This window comes from Passer domesticus, chromosome 3 (genome assembly GCF_036417665.1).
Source record: "Passer domesticus isolate bPasDom1 chromosome 3, bPasDom1.hap1, whole genome shotgun sequence".
Lineage (NCBI taxonomy): Eukaryota > Metazoa > Chordata > Aves > Passeriformes > Passeridae > Passer > Passer domesticus.
In genome coordinates this window covers 103,204,908-103,225,059 of record NC_087476.1, presented here as the reverse complement: position 1 = coordinate 103,225,059, position 20,152 = coordinate 103,204,908, and the positions used below count along the sequence as shown (strand labels likewise).

Genomic DNA, 20,152 nt, shown 5'->3' with positions numbered 1-20,152 from the left:
GTATTTTCTTGTGTATATAAGACTGACTTACATGAATTTTTTGACACAGCTGTTGAATTTATGGGCTTTTATAGGGATCTTTCTATATATTTTGCTTTATAGAGAGAAGTAACATAACCAGAGGCCTCCACTAGGCCTGCTGAGTTTCATCTCTGATGTTTCTCTGTATACTCTGTAAAAACTGCATATTTCAGATGCTTCAACTTCAAATATAACAAAGGGATAGTAAATAGAATTGAATATGACTAATATCTACTTAAAATATTTGTAGATCACTATTTTTGCATAGATACTTGCCTCTAGGCTTTCTATTTTCCTCTAAGACCTTATCTAATATCCCTTTGAGTACCTATGCAAAATGGTCAAGATAATGCTCTTTCGCCCTATGGTAAGTTGGCTGTGTGCAAAATATTTAACATAAAATCAGAAATATTTTTATTTTGCAGTGAATGTTTTAGCACTAAAGTGAGGACACAAGTGGTGCGTACTCTAATCTCAATTTTTTTTTGGTGAAGATGGTAATCCAGTCTTGTTCCATTCTGCAGGAGTAAAGATATATGCAGAAGTAAAAATCCACGTGCTGTACATGAGAAGGAAAGTAACTTCACTAATTTTTTCATCTTACTATAGGTAGAGGGAATTAAATTGATTTCAATACATCCTTCTCTAATAAGTCTTTCCAGCATTACAAATCTGTTTTGCTTAGAGGTTCTGAACCAGTTTAACATTTGAAAGTATTAAGGACTCTTACAGTTCAAAATTCAGCACAAGCGTTTTGCAAGTAAAACAGAGAACAAGTTTATAACCTGTTTTAGATTCCTTCCCCTCCACCAGGTAGTCTGGGAATTAATGACTTCTTAGAAAGATTTTGTCTATAATCGTGTTTTTACCATAAGTTTTATCTCAGCACTTTCAAGTTTTGGTTAGACTCTAGTTGACAAGATGTCTGAAAATTCGGAAGGGGGGAGGGTAGTGTAGCAATCAAGCATAACTAAGAAGTCAGTAGAGCAATAGAAAAAAGTTAGCAAAAGAGAAAATGGCAATAGATAGATGTAGAGGGATAGAGAAGGGAGAAGTTTTTCTTTGTATTTTGTGTGGCTGTCTACAACGTGCACAACTCTTGTTTGTATACATCCTTCCCCAGTTTAGTCCTCGTTTGCTTTTCTGCTTTCTCCTGATATTAAAGTTATAATCATGTGGTTTTACACAATATTTTGGCATCAAATTCCATTTGATTAAAAAAACTGAAGTAACTTGAAATGGCCTTAGTGCTTATTGTTGTTTGTCACTGTCCTTTTCATCTTTTTCTTTGTCAATAGCCTTTTAAATGTGCTTTTTAATGACACTGTTTGCTCCGCTTCCCCTTCGCATCTTTCACCTCTCTCTCTGCTGTTTCCTTCCTTTCTGGCTGAGCCTTGTTCTACCCGGGTTCCTCTCCCAGATCATGCTCCCCGTCCCGTGTTTTCGCTCCCGTTCCCCTGATGCTCTCAGTAAGCTTCCTCACTGATCTTTCCCAGAGCGCTGGTCCAGCTCGAGCTCTGCGGGCAGGGTTCCGAGGCAGGCGGCTGTGGTTTCGGAGCGGCCGCAGGGAAACGGGAACCGCAGCCGGAGCAGCCAGCGCCGCTCGCGGGCACGGCGAAGGGCCATTGCCCCGGCAGCCCGGTGTCCCCGCCCTGGCGGCACACGGCGTGTGTGGCACGGTGCTGGCCCCGGCACGGCCCGACGGAGCGGGCTCTGCTGCCGGGCGGGGAGAGGGAGCCCAGCTCGGCCCGGGCTGCCATGCGGAGAGGGCGCTGCTGCCGACATCTTCCGCCCTCAGTCCCACAGCCTCCCGTTCTCCCTTTCCTCGCGGGGCAATTCCTGAAAAATGGTGTGTCGCTCTCCTTCCCGACATTGCAAACGATGTCCAAGAGCCCCCTGTAGCCTTGGGCAGGGCTCAAGCCTTGGGCAGGGTTTCCAGCTTTTGGCAGCGAGAGGCCGAGCGCTGCTGCGGAGGAAGCAGCAAAGCCGGAGCTGCCAGGGCAGGGCCCGACCGGAGCATGGGGAACTGCTGCGGGACCCCCGCCCTTCCCGTGCTCCTGCCGTGGCTGCGGGAGAGCCCAAGCCGTTTCAATCCCGCTCGGAGGTGGAGGTGGCCATTAACCTGTGCTCCCGCTGCAGGGACTGCCCTGCCCCTCCCGCCAGTGCCCCCGCCCAGCCGACCGGACCGCCCGTCCCGGCGCTGAGGCTCAGCCGTCCGAGCTCCATCCCTGGAATTACGGACGGCGCGGGAAGAGGGCGGCGATCGAGGAATCCTCGCCGCCATCCAGCGGAACTACAATTCCCAGGACGCCGCGCGAGGCGGCGGGGCGAATCGCCGCCCGGCGCTGTACCCGCCGGGCCACCGTAGCGGCGGGCGGGGGCGGCTGTCAGGCGGTGACGGCGGGCGGGACGCGCCCAGGTTGTTGCTGCTGCTGCTGCCGGGACGCGGCGGGAGCGGCGGCGGCGAGCCAGGCGGACCCGGCCCGGCCATGGACGAGCAAGCGGGGCCCGGCGTCTTCTTCAGCAACAATAACAATAACAACGCCCTCCTGCTGCCGCCGCCGGCGGGCGGGCCGGGGCTGGAGCCCGGCGAGGCGGCGGCAGCGGCGGCCGCGGCGGCGGCAGCAGGAGGAGGCGGCGGAGGAGGGGGAGTCTCAGCCTCCGGAGCCGCCGCGCCGCTCTCGGCGTCCCGGGCTCAGTACAGCGTGCCGGGCATCCTGCATTTCCTGCAGCACGAGTGGGGCCGCTTCGAGGCGGAGCGCGCCGAGTGGGAGGCGGAGCGGGCGGAGCTGCAGGTAACACCCGCGACCTTCCACCCCCCGCAGCCCCGGCTCCGGCAGCCGCTCCCCTCCGTGTCCCCCGTCTACGCAGCTGCAGGGGAGCGGCCGCCCCGGGCGCTGCTGCGGCTTGTTTCCCCCGAGAGGGAGCGGCCGGCCGGGCTGTGTCGCTGCCCCCGAGGGGCCGCCCCCCGCGGCGGCGGGCGGGGGGCGGGACGTGGCGGCCGGCCCGGCGGGGAGCGGGGAGCGGGCCCGGCCCGGCGGGGAGCGGCCCCTGCGCGCTGTGCCGCTCTCGCCTCCTCCCCGGCGCTTTCCAGATGCCCCTCGGGGTCGGCGGCCCCAGCTCGCCGCCAGTTCCATAACCCCTGCGAAGCCGCCCCCGGCGCGCTGCGCGCCCCCGTGGTGCCGCCCCGCCCGCGGGACCGGCTGGATCCCCTTCGGTACTATGGGGCACGTTATGTAGTGTTTTCGTTTGAAAAGCGATGGGGTTGATACGCTCATTAATGCATGAAAGGAATGATAGTGATCTTGTGGTGAAAGAACTTGTGAGCTGCTGGCCTAGAGCCATTGCTGTCAGATACTTCAGTGATGGGCACGTTGCATTAACTCCAATAACAGTCGATAATGCAACCTTCGTTCCTCTTTGGTGTTGTTTACAAGAAAATCCCTGTGTTAAGCCTTAACGCTGGCCATGTTGCTAGCAGCCCACTGTTTGGTTTTCGTGTGGCAATGTTTGAGACTGAAAAGTGTCTATGGGTTTCTTTTTTTGGTCTCCTTTGTCTCTTTCTCCCTGTCCATCTCTTCTTTCTATGGCTTTCCTTGAAATTACAATCTTTGTCAAGAGGAGCCTTGACTCTGTTTAGTAATGCAAACCACTTCTCTGTTTTTTTGGTTATTGGGTTGGTTTCTCTATCTTTTAAATTTTACTTTCTACCTACATCAAACAACCACTCTGAGAAGAGTGGCAGGTGTGACATTCTTTAATGAGAGTTCCCTTGTAGGAATTTAAAGGAAGTGGTCATGAGAACAAGAGAGTAATTTTAATTTTAACTTCCACAATTCAGTGAGAAATTGGTTAGTAAGTGAATCGTATTTCTATTCACTACATCCAGTTAATACTGTGTAGAAAGTTAGTAGCTTAGCTATGTATAGGAATAACCTCATGTGTCATATATCCAGTGGAGGCCCATAAATATCTTGACATATATTTGTAGCTGATTCAGATATCAGATATTGCTTTGGAGAAAAAAAATCTGTTTTACAGGACCTAGGAAATGGTGCCAGTTTATTAAAAGTAATAACACTTTGCATATTTATCACATCCTTCAGCAACATGACATCCTTCCTCCTCCCCCAGGTATCCCTCAAAAACTTGGTGTTACGGATGAGAGAGGAGGAAAGAAATGGAGTATTTAGACTATTTGCAGAAGTCATGTATTATCAGTGGCAGATAACCCCATCACAAGTTGTTTGCTTGAATGCCTTTGACTCTTGCCAAAACATCTCAATAAAGTTATAATTAGCTGTGGCTGGCATTGCCACGAGCTGTAGCAGCATTTATCTGCTGCAGAGTCATGTTCAGGAAGGTGCAAAATTCTTGGCTATCTCTGCAGACATCAGGCGTTAACGTCTGCTGTGACCATTTGCAGATGAATGTTCTTGGATCTGTGTGAGAGGTTTGTGGTAGGGGTTCAGCAACTACAGGGTGGCTTTTAGAAATTGTACACCTGAAGCATGAGCAGTGTTAATTAAAGACCTGCTCTGTGCTCCTTTTGAAGCCTATTGTTGTCCTGTATATTTGGAAATGTTTAACAGAATAATGGAAATTTGAGGTTGGACAGTTTCTGTCTCCCGAGATAAAGATGCAGTGCTCCTCATTGTACTTTTATCCAATGCAAATTCCAGTGCTAGATTATCCATCCACTTTTGGGAAGCTGTGGGGCAAAGGACTTATTTAGTGTGGTGGGCTTAGTATCCCATAACTTTTTCCTGCAATTCATCTAGTTTCTAAGAGGTAGACTTCTTTTATCTCTGGTTCCTTACCTGCTAGGATATTGCAATACTTGGGATACCTTATGCCACAGTATTACTGTGCTTGGCTTCTGCTCTGTAGTTGTTGGTTAGTTCCACTCTACCCTCTCTCCAAAAAACACCTTGTAAGTCAGTCCCGTTGTGATTTCCTGACTTCCTCTTCTTCCTCTCTAGGCATTTTATTTTCTCTTTTTCTTATCCTTCTAATTAACTGTGTGGAACTAAATGTGATGGCCAGGTAGAGTACCTTCCTGTTGTGTTCTGTGGTGCTTGTTCAGGGGACATGCACCCAAGCCCATAACATGTGTGAGTTAGAAAGCTGGGCAGTTTAATCTGTTCTTAGTTACTGGTCTAGTACTGCCTTTCCAAGGTTTGTCTCCCTATCAGTGCCTGTATTTTGCTTTCCCTGGCAAATACTCATGTTTATTTTGATTTTCTAATTATTTTTCTTGAACCTTTTGAAATTATTGTTGCCTCTATTATATAATCTTCCTCATTCAGGGCAAAAGAGGGCTTCAGTATTTATATCTATGGAAGCATCATTAGTAAGCTGTGTATATCAAATAAGAATGAAAGCAGATTAATATGGGGTTCTCCTAGATGTTTATCTGCTGATTACATATTTAACTTTTAATGTTTGCTTTCTGTTTACAGTACTTTGACATCTGCAGATTGAAAAATTATCCTGAGAATAGACTTTCGTGGTGCCCTGTGAAGTAATTAACTAGGATGAATACTAACGTTATTAATCCTCATTTAAGTATTCACAAACAGTGCTTTATGGCATTATAGTCTGTTTTCATATCTTTTCAGAAATTAGTGATTTTCCTTTTCTTAGGCTCTTCTAGCAGCTGCTTGGGAGAGTTGACAAGACAGGGTTTCCTGTTCTGCAAGTTTTAAAAAAACTTCAGGTTTTTTTTGTTCTGCATTTTTTTTGGACTGACACAGAGACATTTCATAGTTGTCATTATGTGTTGGACAAGCCCATCCCAAAATAGCAAAGGGTTTGATCAAATGCATGTGCAGGGCACTGAAATCCATATCTTTGCTTGAGGCAAACAGGGGTTGAACTGCCTCCCATACTGGTGTCTTGCCCTAACCATGGATCTTTTGACTGGTTGGGAGTGACTGTCTTTTTTGGATGTTATTTCCCTTTTAATTATCCATCTCTCACCCCTGGGGGAGAATGGGGACTCTGCCCCGGGGGCTGGGACCCCGCAGAGCCCAGTGCTGCCAATGCACAGCCATGTCCCAGCCAGCAGCAAGGCTGGACGAGCTTGGAAGGTGTGGGTGTGTGTGGCTTTTGTTTTGGCTAGAAATGTTGTCTTTGCAAGCAGTGCATATGTTGCTGTGGAAAGTTTTGCTTCTGTCAAACATTTTTCTGGCAGAACTTCAGATTTGCAGATATTGGCATTTCTCCTCATTTCACAAATGGTCTAAATTGCAACAAACTGCTATGCTGTAACTGTGTTTATGGACAACCCCCCATCCTGCTAAGGAATTTTCAAGCTTTTGTCCTCATCACTGCTGAAGTTTTCATTTCCTCTAACCAGTAACTTGTTTCTTTGGAGTAGTAGACTCCATACAAGTGGTGGGACCTGATAGCATTACATGAAAATTATTTTTCCTGGGTAAACTTTCTTTGAAAAGGTTTGCAAGGAAATTAGGGAGAATGGGTGGATACAATGTGCTTGTGTTTCTACAGCTTTGTTAAAAATAGTCCTTGTAAGACAGTGCCAAAAGAACAAGAAAACACCACCCAAATGATAGGGAAGGAGATAATGAAATGAGATAAAATGTGGTTAAATGATAGCAAACAGCTGTAGTAGAAGGAATGTGATGGAAGTAATAGATAAGCACTTGAGATCGTGTATGGAAGTCAGATTTAGCAATGTTAGCTCTCTGGGGGGGGATCACGGATGGGGATCTTGCCCCTTGCTGCTGCTGCTTTTCTGCTGCAAGAGGCAGGCGATGAAACCAGGCGTGCTACATGGTAAGATTGTGTCCTTGGAGATAGACAAGCTAAAGTAATGAGGAGAAGGGGCAAATCAGACAGATGGCTGTGACTATTTATAGTGTGGTTTAGGACATTTGTTACTTGATTCAGAAATTGTTGATATTTACAGTTTGTTGGCTTTTAGATAATGGTCCTCTTGTTGGATTAAATTTCTAGTTAGAAGTTCTTCTGATAGCTGGATAATCTGAAAGTATTGTTCAGAGAAAAAGTAATGAGCAGTGAATTGGTGAAATCAGTTATTAAGTTAATGGAAAAGTCCTAAAGATACAGTTTGACGAATAAAATGGAAGATAAATAAAATGTGAAGAAGTTGTGTATAAGATTTTCAAGTATGATGATTTAGGTCAAATTTCTGATATTCTCAATCAAAGATGAATTGGCAGAAGTGCTGTAAAAGTCTTCTATGAAATATTTTTTCTCATAAAGCAGATAGTACAAAAGAACCACCAGTGATTAATGTTACATACATCTCCACTGCAGAAAAGCAATAATTTCAACTTTATTGTTTTATATATATCAGATAAATCAAAAGAAAGGCAGAAGAAAACAAGCTGTGATCACAATGCTGAGGTATTGATGTGATCATTTCCTAGCATCAGATGTTTTAGTTCTTCTCATGTCTGTCAAACCTGTAATTTAGTTTAAGTGTAATGAAAATGTGTTTCTTAAATAGCCTAAATCCTTTAGGAAAATGGTGCTGTAAATATTGATGTAGTATGAACTGGGAGAGTTTTATAATGTTACATTGTCTCCACGTGGTCTTTAAACCTTTCAAACTCATCCCATAGAAAGTTATGCTTGCAAGAAGAAAAAGGCATTTTCTATTTTCTTTTGGTTGAGCAAAAATGGAATAGATTACTGTGTTCTAGGTGGAAAACTTTGGTTTTCAGTGTCAGCTTAGCATATGGTGAGAGTGTCTTTATTGGTGCACACTTTTAATTAATTTGGTATCTCTGTCCTCAAAATGTAACCCTTCTTTTTCTTTTGAGGGTCTTGGCTTATGGCAGTATAATTGCATCAGAGATAAGTAACTTGGCACTGTTTGAACAACAAGTTGCAAATATAACTTAGCCTTTATTGACGTTTCAGTAGATAGACACGGAAACTTTATTTACTAATTTTAGAATGGTCTGTGTAAAATTCCCTAAGGAAGATCATGTGAATTGCCTAAGACTTTTGGTTCATCTTAATTTAGTGCTAAAAGAAGTAAGACTGTACAAATACCAAGCTGTAACTAAAACTGTTATCAGTAAACAGTTTTCTGAGAAAGTAAGTATTGGTCAGTAACCTACTCGTGTATTTGGCTTAGCAAGGCTGGTGAGCCTTGTGATTTTTAAGTTTCTTAGTTAAAAAGTGAAGTAGATGAGGGATCCTCATGTTTTAGATGCTGGGAAATGCTTGGAAACCTGAAAGAATTTATTCTTTGGAATAATTTCAGAGTGCTCAGAATTCAAGTTTTGCAGACAATAAACTAGAAATAAAAATACTCTGAAATGTGAAAGCAAAAGTTGATTTTAGCTGAGTGACCTGTTCTGTGTGGGCCTGTAGATGAACTCATTCAGGTGTTCTTCTCCTCTTTGAAAAAAGTTCACTATATGCTCACTACTGCTGAATGGTTTTGAAAATAACCCAGTGATAAAGAAGTTAAATTAAGGATTGCAGTGAGGAAAGACTGCATTTTTTTGGTCTTAGCCAGGAATATGTTTCCCTTTAGTGCAGTCACATAGGGCAGGATTGCAAAAGCATTGGAGCAAAAATGGCATGCATGATATTCGTATCCTAGCTTGTAAACAGGAGGTAAGAACAAAATCAGTTATTTTTGTATTTGTTTCACTTGATGCCCAAGTCAGTTCAGAGTGGTCACGCATGCTTGAGTACAAGGAGTAGCTGTGAGTGAGGAACTGGAGTGTGCCAATTGTCTCTGCAAATGCTTGTGTGGTCAAGTCTGGTTCACTCCTCTTTCTGTTACTGAAGCCAAATCTAAAAATCTCCTCCAGAATTTTTTGTGCCTTGTCTTGCCATACCCCAAGTGATTCATTCGGCCTGTGAACTCCCATTGTCTGTTTAAATGTGGGCCATGAGTCTGTTTATCAGTCCTGGTGCTGACTGCTGTCGCTGCATTTCTGCTGTTCTTGTACAGCAAGTGGAAAGGAATTTGAGCATTTGCAATTTAGACTCCAGCTCATAATATGTGATTATTTTGTGACATGCCATTGCAGTGTTGCTTATAGAATTACATAATAGAATTAAGAGCTGTGCTCTTTTTGTGCTTATATGAGTGTACATGGCACGTGCTCTTGGGTTGGAAAAAAGTTAAATGTTCACCACTTAAGTACGTGTACCACAGAAATGACTGGTGAGAAAATTTTTGCTTATGAAGAATGATTAAATAAGCTGACTATACATTGCTTGGCAACTGTTTTGATGCTTAAAATTGCTAGAATACTGAAAGGCAGCACTGAAGAGAGAATAAAATCTCTGGATATCTGAACAGAGATCTATGTAGTAGAACACTTCAAACTGCAGAAAGACAAGTCTTCCTGTTTTTAAGATGCCTAAGTTAGTAATCTCTTACTGCCAGGTATAAATTGTGAATAAATTCTGAATAATTTATTAGGAGTTTTTCAGTCTTACTGAATTTGTTTTTCAAACAGTGTTTTCTCTTTGAAAACATTGTTTGAGAAACAAAGAATGTAAGTAAATGGCATTTTCATCCATAGTTTTTTTTACTGTAAACTAAATTCTTCATTTCTTTTGGATGGTTTTTCTGGGTTTATCTCTGATCCTAGTTTTAGGACATCTCTGAGAAGTCCAACAAAAATAAGGTGCCAGTAGCAGATCGTGCTCTGCCCTGGTCTCATGAGGTGCTATCCAGTGAGAGCATGTGAGGGATAAATGGGATGAAGTACCTTCTGTGCGGGGTGAAGTTAAATATGCCTTGGTGCCTGCCAGTCGTTGCAGCCTGTGGCCCCACTTCAGTTTTGTTATCTTAAGTGGCTGCAGGAATTACAAAAACTTCCTCGCCTCTCTTGGCACAGAGTACGAGTAGGTGTGTGTAGTGATGTGAAGTATGGTGCCTCTTAAAATTGTTCCCTAGTTGTACTAGACCATTGATATTTCCCTTCCCCCTTCCCTGTCTTTTCTTCTCACCCCTGGGGCATGCCTACACTTATTTACAAATATACTTAAACATGTAGTGCTTCAGTGAGCCAGGCTATAATCTAAAATACCAAGTGGCCTGGCAGCCTGCAGAATCCTTCTGGCAGATCTTGGTAGACCGGTTAGCACAACTGTTCCAGATTGATTCATCTTTTTAATGTATTTAGTTATTTTAGCTATCTGCATATTTTTTGCAATACTTTCCCTGCAGTTTCCCCCCACCACCCTTTTGTCCTCTTTTCTTTCAACCTCTGAAGACCTGGTTGTTGAATTATGGAAGCATTATGTAGAGAATTCTGTGTCTTAGTAGCTCTTTGTCAAATAATGTCTGTTGACCTTTAAATGCCCTTAAATTTGAAGTGAGATTTACTTTAAAATATTATGATAGATGTTTTAGAGAAGACTAGAAAGGCTTTTTATAATTTTTGAGTCTTATGAATTAAAAAAAATAAATTGCCTTTTAACTTGAAATAGCTGTAAAATCAGTAATTGATAGAAGTTGATACTAAATGTGCACCAGTTTAGCAGTCATAGTATGTTTATTTTTTAACATTTCCTGTTAAAGAAGAGAATTTTTTTATCTCCTGTTCTTAGGTAGTGTCAAGGTATAAGCCTAAAAGGATGTCTAAATATAATATACTTTAAACATGCTTGTTGTGGTTGCTGATTCAAGGAATTAAAACTTTCAGTGTAAATTTTTAAACATTGGTGAAATCTGGACTTACTAAGAGGTGATTTCATGATTTAATTATGTTGTTATACCTGCTAAGCCAGTATTAAGAAGTCAACAACATTTATAGAAAGAGTTGTTTCTAGCCTGGTGCTACCTAAAACATTGTATCACCTTTTTGTCTGCTTCAAAGTAATGCGACATTAGAGTCCTTTGGGGAATTTTGTAGAACAGTAATGTTGTCTTTGAATTTTTTTTTAATATAAGAATGAATGTTATTTTTAAAACCTCTTAGTAGAGAAGTGGAATAGTTAAGGTAGCTACAGTGCTGTAACATAGACTGGATGTGTATGACACTTCTAGGTTATGTTGCAGTTGGTCATACAAAAAAATTCCGTGAGACGAAATGAAAAAAAAAAATACTGGACTCAACAATTGCAGTGAAGTAGACTGTTCCAGGCACGTCTTTTTCCAGTGTTCTCTGGTTTTGTGGCGGCTATTTTTGTTTGGGTTGACTTTGGTTTTTTTTGTTTGTTTTATTTTCTCCTTCTCTCTTGATCTTAATTTCGCAGTTGAGTTGGAATACAGTAACTTGTAGCACTTAGCCTGGAATAAACTCCAGGCGGGTCCTGCCTTGATTCTTGCTGTGGAGCCAGCGGGGCCGGGCGCTTTATGGAGACGATGCGCCCCACCCATGAGGCAAGGAACAATATGAGGTTTTGCGTGATCCCCATAGGCAAGTTTGAGGTTGCAAATACAACGTGATGTATTTTAACCTTATTACCTAGAAGGTCAGTTGTCGCAGAACCTGTTTGCTGGGAATATTTGCGAATTCTTGAAATTTTTGGCAAACTTTCCCAGGAGTGGCCAAAACACAAGTGTAGAACAGTGTTGCAGATTACTCAAAGCAGAAGGGAATCTCCTTTGCTCCTCTACTCCCTCAGGTGTAGCTCAGGCTCCAGATTTGACTTGGGTTAAAGCTGCAGCTGTGGGAAGTCACCTGTGGAGTCTCAGCCTATTGGTAAAATTCTGTCATTTATGCCTGAAACATAAGAAAACTGTAGTTGGGCAGTTCACTTACAATTTTCATCATGTTTCAACCCAGACCTACTGCACATTAAATGCACAGACATTTAGACAGATGTTGTCTATGTATTTTAATTGGAAATAGTGATCCTACAGTTGCCACTGTATTGTTTTAGAGGCTGCAAAAATCCTGCTTCATGCCATAATTTGTCATTTTAGATACTTAAACTCATTGTATTTGTTTATTCAGTTTGCATTTATCTGCAAAGTATTTGTTTTATAGTATGAACATTTATTCCTTTGCATATTTTCCGTGAATTGCCAAAAGAATGAAATTTTAAAGAATGAAATCTACTTAAGACATATGAACTGTTAGTATATTATTGTTAATATAAAATTTCAATTCTTATTTTAATATTGTCCTTACGTGCAATATAAGCAAACCTAAATATCATCATTTCTCAAATAATATTTAAGCTTACATGTCTAACTGATTTTTATTGTCTGCTGAGGCTGACGTAATTATAATTGTTGAGGGATAAGGGTTGCTAACATCTTGTGGAAAAGAGAGGGAATATTTCTCTATGCTATAAAAATGACCAAATGTAAGTATTCTCATTTCCAGAGGCAGAATTCTTCAAAAATAGTGAGTATTAGGCATAAGGATGCTACTGTGAAGAAAAGCATGAACAAACTATGCTAGTAACCATTCAGCCTCCAAGGAGAGAGCAAAATTATTCTCAGTTTCTGGAAGTACCAGTAAAACTTCCTATCTGTAAATTATATATTTATTAACCTTGAAGGATCCTAGCAGTAAGCTTCTGTAGGGCTGGAGATTCGTCTGTTGTTGTTGCATGCATTTTAAGTAAGAAACACAGGTGTTTCTTGAAAATCCAGGAAAAAGGAAAGTTCTAAGACATCATTATGGAGGTATTACTGACAACAGAAGATGTCCATATGAAGAGGTGTCATGTGATAATTCTCAATCATATCCATTTATGTCTCTGTCTTACAAAAGGAAGCTGTTAAAACTACTGAGAAGTTACATTTTTTTAATTTAGTTTGGGCTGTTACCAGTGGAAGATGACTTTAGCCTCAACTGTTAGCACAGTAATGCTGCTTTGACCTTTGTAGTGTAGCAGTGCGTGAGCTGCGTTGTTTGCCAGCCTTCTGGGTAAAAATGCTTCATTCCAGCGTGTTCAGTCAGTTCATTCTTGGCTAGAAATTGCTTGCAGACAGCAGGTCACATAATAGATCACTTCAGCTTGTGTCCTGATGGCATTGGATGATGTTCTTCATTCCAGCCAAATACATGTTTACACCATGATTTCTGTTTCTAAAATTTCGTTTTGATGTTCTCTCCCTTTTGATGATTGTGTTCAGTTCTGCTGGGCCTGTGTGGAGATAGGGAGTGAGAATCTGTGTGTCTGTACAGTTACTGCAAACTAAGTTATATGTGCCTGAGATGCTCCTCTTGGGAGGGATGCTGACCTTGTTGAGCTGAGATCCTTCTTGCTCAGTTACATTCCTCAGGGTAGGAAATGCTGACTCCAGCATCAGCATTTGTTTCTTCTGTGCCTTTCTTTAAATCTGAGCATAAAACTGACGTTAGAATTCAATTGTAGTTGATGCCAGAGTGAGAGATCTTTCTTTTGATTCAGCTGACTTTTTTTTTTTTTTTAATTCAAGTGTATTCCCCCTGTTGAAGGAGAAGAGTGACTTAGTTGGAGAGCAGCCAGTGTTTTTCTCTTGTCATAAACTGGCTGGTCTAGTTGGTGACTGGCAGTTAAGGATCCTTCAGGTGCCTGTCAAGCTATTTACTGACTGTACTTGAGCAATAATATTATGTCAGCTGGTGTGATATTTTAGAGCAGCTGCTATTGCTGGCCACCAACAAATGGGCTTTGGGTGTAAGATTCATCTTGCCTGGTCACCAAAATTCAACTGAGTTAGTTATGTGCTTTCCCTTTATAGTTGCTGGAAAGAAAATGACATTTAGAGACTCTGTTTTTTCTCACCTTGGGGTAAAAATCTGCAGTCAGATTCTTTGGAAGCAACTATCTCCATTAACTAAAATATCTGGGGACTGCTTGCAAGGTTGTAACAGGTGAGGATAGGGTATTCCTGCTCATTTTTAATCCCTGACTTTCATGGGCATATATTTAAATGAAAGGGTTATAGGTTGTCATGCTCAACAGCTGATGGTGTAGACCAATTGCTATTTATCCTGTCTGTGCTTCTCAAGAGACAGATGAGATGTGTGGAGACTTAACTGTAGAGGTGCAGAAAGCTTCTGATCCTGGAAATGGCAGATGAGGTTGAGGCATGAAGTGGTGACTGCCTGTAGGTATTTTTGTCTAAAAGTGTATTTGTGAGTTGAGCAAGCATAAGAACTTGCCTCTGAGCATTAGGTAGAAAAACAGGTAGTTCTTCCTTTATGATTAGGAATTAATGTCTTGTGTTTGTCATAATTTTCTATTTAAAGGAGATTTTTCACAGGCAACTAAATACTTGTGCTGGAAGTTGATAGAGGTTAGCTGCCTATTTTCTACTTTACTCTTATTTGCTTATGTGCCTTTTCTTTCCTTGTCTCCCTCACCAAAATACCTTTCCTTGTCTCCCTCACCAAAATACCTGTTTTCCTTTTTCTTCCTCTCTTAATTACAGTATTTCTGGAGAGCTTTCCTTAACCTATTTTAGTAAGTATCATAATTAACACTTAACCCTGTATTACAGACAGGGTTTTATTTTTCTTTTGTTCTTATTTTAGCTGAACATAGTTTACATCAGGTTTTTTTACTAGTGTCATGTATCTGACATGTATCTATGGAATTATAGCCTAATTATACATTACTTCAGTTAGTGAGCAGAAATACTTTATCATCTTCTCTTGCTTATTGTTGGTAAATACTTTTATCTGCTGAAGGCTTTTTGTGTGCTTATTTTATCCATTCCTTATCCCTTATTGAGTGTTTATCCAAGAGAGAAAACAAACCCTGTCAAACAAACCAAAACCAAAATTGCTTTATTTCTTATCTTTTTTTTTTTTTGGATCTGTAGTGAGCATGCTGTTTAGAAGGCTTATCTATGCAGTGTTTTTTGTAAGTGTTTAATGTTTTTGAAGCATAGTAAACCAACTCCTTTTGAACTCTACAAATGAATATTAAATTAACTTCGGAAGACACACACACTTAAGAGCTAAGCTGAATAATTTTGAGCAAGGAGATAATAAATTGAACACTTGCTTTTGCAGGCCCAGATTGCCTTCCTTCAAGGTGAAAGGAAAGGACAGGAAAATCTGAAGAAGGATCTAGTGCGAAGAATCAAAATGCTGGAATATGCGCTCAAACAGGAAAGGTATGCTGCTTTTGTGAAGAGTATGTGGTGAAGAAATGCTGAAGACAGAAACTTTATTTTTGCCTTTTTATTTGACAAAACCAAGAAATATTTTTTCTGTCTCTACTCAGTTCTCAGATTGACAAATTTTACTGTACTAAATAAAACCACTACTCTAAATGTTTGCATTATGATAAGAACAATAGCTAAAATAGTATGGCTTGAAAAACATGCTCACAAAACCCATAGCTGATCAATAATGAATGCTTTCCGTTGGTAAAATTTCACTGAACTGTATAATTATACTCCAGAATTACAGTGTATTTTCATTTTATTCAAAGTAATAACTTTGTTTATTAATACTGAATCAACTGAAATCTTGAATAATTGTCTTCAGTCTAATGATTACTACTTTTTAATCTTGCTAAGTTTTTAGTCTTTTCAGTATGAGAGATTCTACAAGAATATCTTTTGGAGGTTAATTGTGTGATTGAAAAAATGTTTATGTTTACCAGTTAATCAGTGTCTATTTCTTTGTTCATGGACATTATAGTACAAGCCCCCAGTTTACCATTTTATTATTATGTATACTTTCCTGTTATTCTAACCTTTGAGGCAAGCAAGATGGTTTTTTATCATGTTTTCAGAAATCTCTGTATTCAACTGATTTATTTTAGGCCAAGTTTAATTTAAATTCTTTTAATTAGTGAAATGTGTTTTAAAATTCTTGAATAAAGAATATTTATGGTACTGTTGCAAAGCAGTCATTGCTTACATTATCATTTTCCTATCAGATAATTCCTGCTTTTCTTTAATAAAATAAGCCTCTGAAATAGTTTGTTTAGTAGAAATAAGATTTAAAATACACACATATGCAAATGAAGAATAGAATATCATAGGTAGATAATTTTAAAAGGACACCAATAGTTACATTCCTGTATTGCATTCAGATTTGCTCATCTTATATGGGCTGCTTTAGCACAGGATGTCTTCTACCATCCAGTTTGTCTCTTTCTGGTAGCAACCTGTTAATCCACTAGCATGGGGATGCAGCCAGGGTTCTGGGCAGCAGTAGCCCCAGGACTCCACTGTATTTTCTTCTGCTTTGGGGAGTTCTTAGTGGAATCCTTAAGGTAGATACTCTTTTTGCCCAGGCCTCGTTATGGTACTGATATTACATCAGAGAACACAGAAAAATACAAACTGTATGCATAATGGAGTTTGAAGTTTATGGCTGTGGAAAGGCTTACATTTGAAGCATAATTACAGAGCTTGGTGTCATTGGTTCAGCTAAAAATATAGCCTAAGTTTTATATATATATATGTATATTCTGTAAGCATTTCTTGTACTTCAAAGCTGGTGGAGCTATTTCCTTACGTAAAAGTATAAAAGTATCTCTAACACTTCATGTTCATAACCCACAGAAGTTAGCAATTTAAAATCGTCAAACTATGTAAATACATTTTTGTGTACTGTCAGAGAAACTTTGTAACATTAAAAAACCAAAAATCAAACTTCCATATGGATGGTAAAAATGTCCCTTGGTTTTATCGTGTAAAATCCACCCAAATTATGACATTTAAAACTTAATGCAGCAGTCCCTGTCAGGATTAGGAAAAAACACTTGATGGCTTCTTACTACAGTTTTTGCATCTGCATGTTTTATGTTGTGTTTTTCTGCAGTGTGTGGCATTAGCCTCGGTTGCTCAGGTCAGTAGGCTACAGTCAGCTGATCTGATCCAGTGTGACAGCTCCAGTACGGGTGTGCAGTGGGTCTGTAAGCAGATGTGATGCTTGTGACTGCTGTGTGTGCTGGAGACAGCTATTTAGGAGTTTGTAGTTTTACACAGCAGTTTTATTTGCCAGTTTCTAAAGAAATAGTCTTGTATTTCTGCTGGAATTATCTCCCAGCAAGTGTTCTTGCTTGATGCTTCAAAGAACGGCAACATACTGAGCTTAGGAGAGCTGCTCTCTTTCCCAGCATTTTCCTAAATCAGCTGTCAGCCCGGGCAGGCAGTAGTCAGGATGCTGGTATTTTCCATTGGGTTCTTAGAGCTGGAAAATAAGACCCTACAAAGTAGGAGGAAGACATTCCTATCAAGTTTGGGAAAGGTTGGTGCACAGTGAGGGGGAAGGGAATCATTCCTGTATTCCTTAATTTCTGGTCTGGCTGTGTAGCATTTCAGATCTTTCTCAGCTGGACGAAATAAATTGTGAGTAACAGAACAGAATATGAAATTGTGGACCAGAATACTCCATGTTCACAGTGCCCTCAGGAAACCATGAAAAAGAAATGAGAAACATTGTTTTCTCAGGTACATGCTTCTATGAGCTGCTGTTATTTATAGTGGCTGCTCTGCATTTCTTTTATCAACCAAATAGTTTCAATTTTTATTATAAATTAACAACTTCGGGACCACTGTTGTTGTTCTGTATTTCATGTCATGTCATTTTAGCATGGGTAAGGTAGAAAATAAGTTTTACTACTGATTGTCATGTTTTTCTGGCAAATTTAGTTTAGTGTTTAGTCTTTTTGTCAGTAATTGTGAGGTTATCTGTGTGTATAGCAGGACAGATTATTTCTGCTGAAGAGTCTTAGCAGGCAAAATAGCAAGGAGCTTAGAAGGAACTAGTGTGTAGTTAAGTGCTAGCATTTTTCAATAGCAGTTTTGATGTAGTTTTGCCAGCATCCAGTAGATTGCAGTGTGAGGCTGTTCGGAGTTGAGGGTTACTTTTCATGACTTTATCAATACTTGCTCCACCGCCAGTAAACCGCATTGGTGCCTTTGGATTTTCAGGAGCTAGCTGAAATGTAGTACTGTTTCTTTCAAGTACATGTCCTATTTCGGCTAGTCTAGCTCACTTCCTGTCTTAACATATTTCAACCAAAGAACTGGACTCCTGAGCCATGTCTCTAGTTGATTTAATTTTGTGTTGTTTTCTGCACTGGTGTGTCTGATCAGTGTAAGGCTGGCGCCTTCTCCCCTGGGTAGAATATCTCGCCGTGCTGTTCCTGGCAGTCGCTCTTGTTTATGTCTCTTGATTTGGCGGCAGCTCCCAGATCTTCTACGGATGTTTTGGCAGGCTCCCTCAGCACAGCTGGATCAGATGCTTCAGGTCTGGCGACAGATATTTCCAAGAAGTAGTGGCTTTTTTTGACTGGAATCAAATTTGTTTCTGTGTGAAGTATTCAGAAAAGTTTCAGTGCACTCAGTTTTAGGAAATGTGGATGAAGGCTTTTAGCATTTTCGTAAGCAATTCTTGTGTGGCAGCCATGTTGAATGTTTCCTAGCACTAAATAGAAGACACATGGTTTAGTGAAAATACTGCTAATCAAAAGAGGAGAATTGTGTAATGAAGGGCAGAATCCAGAGCAGTGGTAATATTCATACTCACCTGAGTAAGGGCATCTACCCAGGAACATAGTTTCACAATGCTAAAATAGATTTCTTTCAATAAATGGAAGAATAGAAAAAACACCAGATAGAAAACACCTTCTATTAAGTTGTATCCTTCAGTAGTCACTTTCAAGTCATTTTTCTAGCTCTGCATACTGTTAATAATTCATATGTAATTTTCAGACATGGAAGGTACATTAAAGTTGAACAAGTTTCAGATAATAAATCTTTGTTTATTTTTCTCTCCTTTTTCAAATCACTGTCCTTTTTTTGACCAGATAATAAAAAGGTTGAAGAAACTTTCATTTTCTTTATACTTTTTTACGCAAAATAGACTTTGTCTCTTTCTTGTGATGGTAGTATAAAACTATGGGGATGTGTCTGCTAGAGTTCAAGGTGAGCTGCAGAAGGCCATTTTAAAGCTGTTAATAAGTGGGCCCTGTGATTTCTGCAAGAGTCAAAAAATTAAGCGTTACAGGTGGGCAGGAGATACTCTGTCATTGTAAAAACAGACAAATTAAAATGTGCTAATGGAGTAAGTAATATTTTGAATTTGTTTAGAAAAGAATTAAAGGTTATTTTGTGAAAAGTTTCATACCCTTTGATTGCAATATGTGTAACTGAAGGGTCAAGACTCCCTTCTAGTCCTGGAGTCTGAGTCGTGGTGTTCAGCCCTTTTCTTAGTGCACTTCAGAAAAAAATTGTTTATCTTTCATACCTGTGACTTTTTCAGCTGTATCATAAAAAAGTGTCTAATAATAAATCTTATACTGCCTGAAGAATTTTAGAAGATATTTCCTAGATGACCTATTAGCTGTCTATATTGATTTTATGGGAGTTTTTTGTAATATTTTTCTGAACTTTAGAAGCTGACCACAGCTGAAGATGAGTTCAGTGTGTGACATATTCTGGCATGATACTCTTGTTTCTGTTTCAAGTCTTTGTCCTGCTCAGGGACCTGTATTTATACCAATTGAATTTAATTCAGGTTTGATTATAGCATTGGGGTTTTTTATTGTTTCGTGCAGTCAGAGCTCTATAACTTTGTTTTTAACTTTTCCAGCAATATTGAAAATAAGAATTATTTTTTGGGGCTTTTCATGTCTTCAGTTGCCTCTTCATTAGAACATGGTTCTTTTGCCTTTTCTGTAGTGCTACTGGTCTCTGCCTGCAATATAGAAAGTTAGATCCTCTAAAATATGAATTCTTAGTGCAGCTTGGCCCTAAAATAAATTTAAAGGGCCAGTGGTATGCAGGACTATGTAATCTACATTATCCTCTTGAGGCAAAGGATAACAACAAAAGGTTTAAAAGCTGTTGCGTTATGAGGTGGAGCCAGTTACAAAATCCTGGTTATTAACAGTTTAAAATGGATTTAGAATGAATAATCTCATTTTGGTGAAATGATTTTATAATGCTTTTGATGAGTGGGGAAAATTTGAGTAAGAAAAAAGACTATTACTTTTTATTTAAGAGGGAAGTGAATTAAAAAGTGAGCAAACATGGATTTAGGAGATGAAAGTAAATATACTGAGAAGTTAAAAAAACTGCAGTCTGAATCTTTGAAAGATGGATTTTGGAGAAAGTGAGATTGAGGAACAGGAAAGGTCCAAAGAATGATCCTTTCAGTGAACCTAGCAAACATTTTACTTATGCTGGAAATGATTAACAAAACTTGATAAGAAAATTAGTGAACGCATAGAGCATAGTGGAACT

The 20,152-nt window shown here is 40.2% G+C and overlaps 1 protein-coding gene across 6 annotated transcripts in view; it reads left to right on the top strand.

Moving 5' to 3' along the window:
* Positions 1-2,385: 2,385 nt before the first annotated feature.
* Positions 2,386-20,152, top strand: part of STRN (striatin) — a 68,115-nt gene continuing 50,348 nt past the window's right edge. For 2 of the 6 annotated variants that reach the window (XM_064414771.1, XM_064414768.1), the window contains exons 1-2: positions 2,388-2,816; positions 14,955-15,058. In XM_064414771.1, the coding sequence (XP_064270841.1) occupies positions 2,511-2,816; positions 14,955-15,058 (410 nt within the window). In that variant the 5' untranslated portion in view covers positions 2,388-2,510. Of the gene's footprint in view, positions 2,817-3,210; positions 3,239-6,799; positions 6,823-14,954; positions 15,059-20,152 lie in introns of those variants that run through there. The other 4 variants (XM_064414769.1, XM_064414770.1, XM_064414773.1 and 1 more) reach the window with 4 other exon arrangements.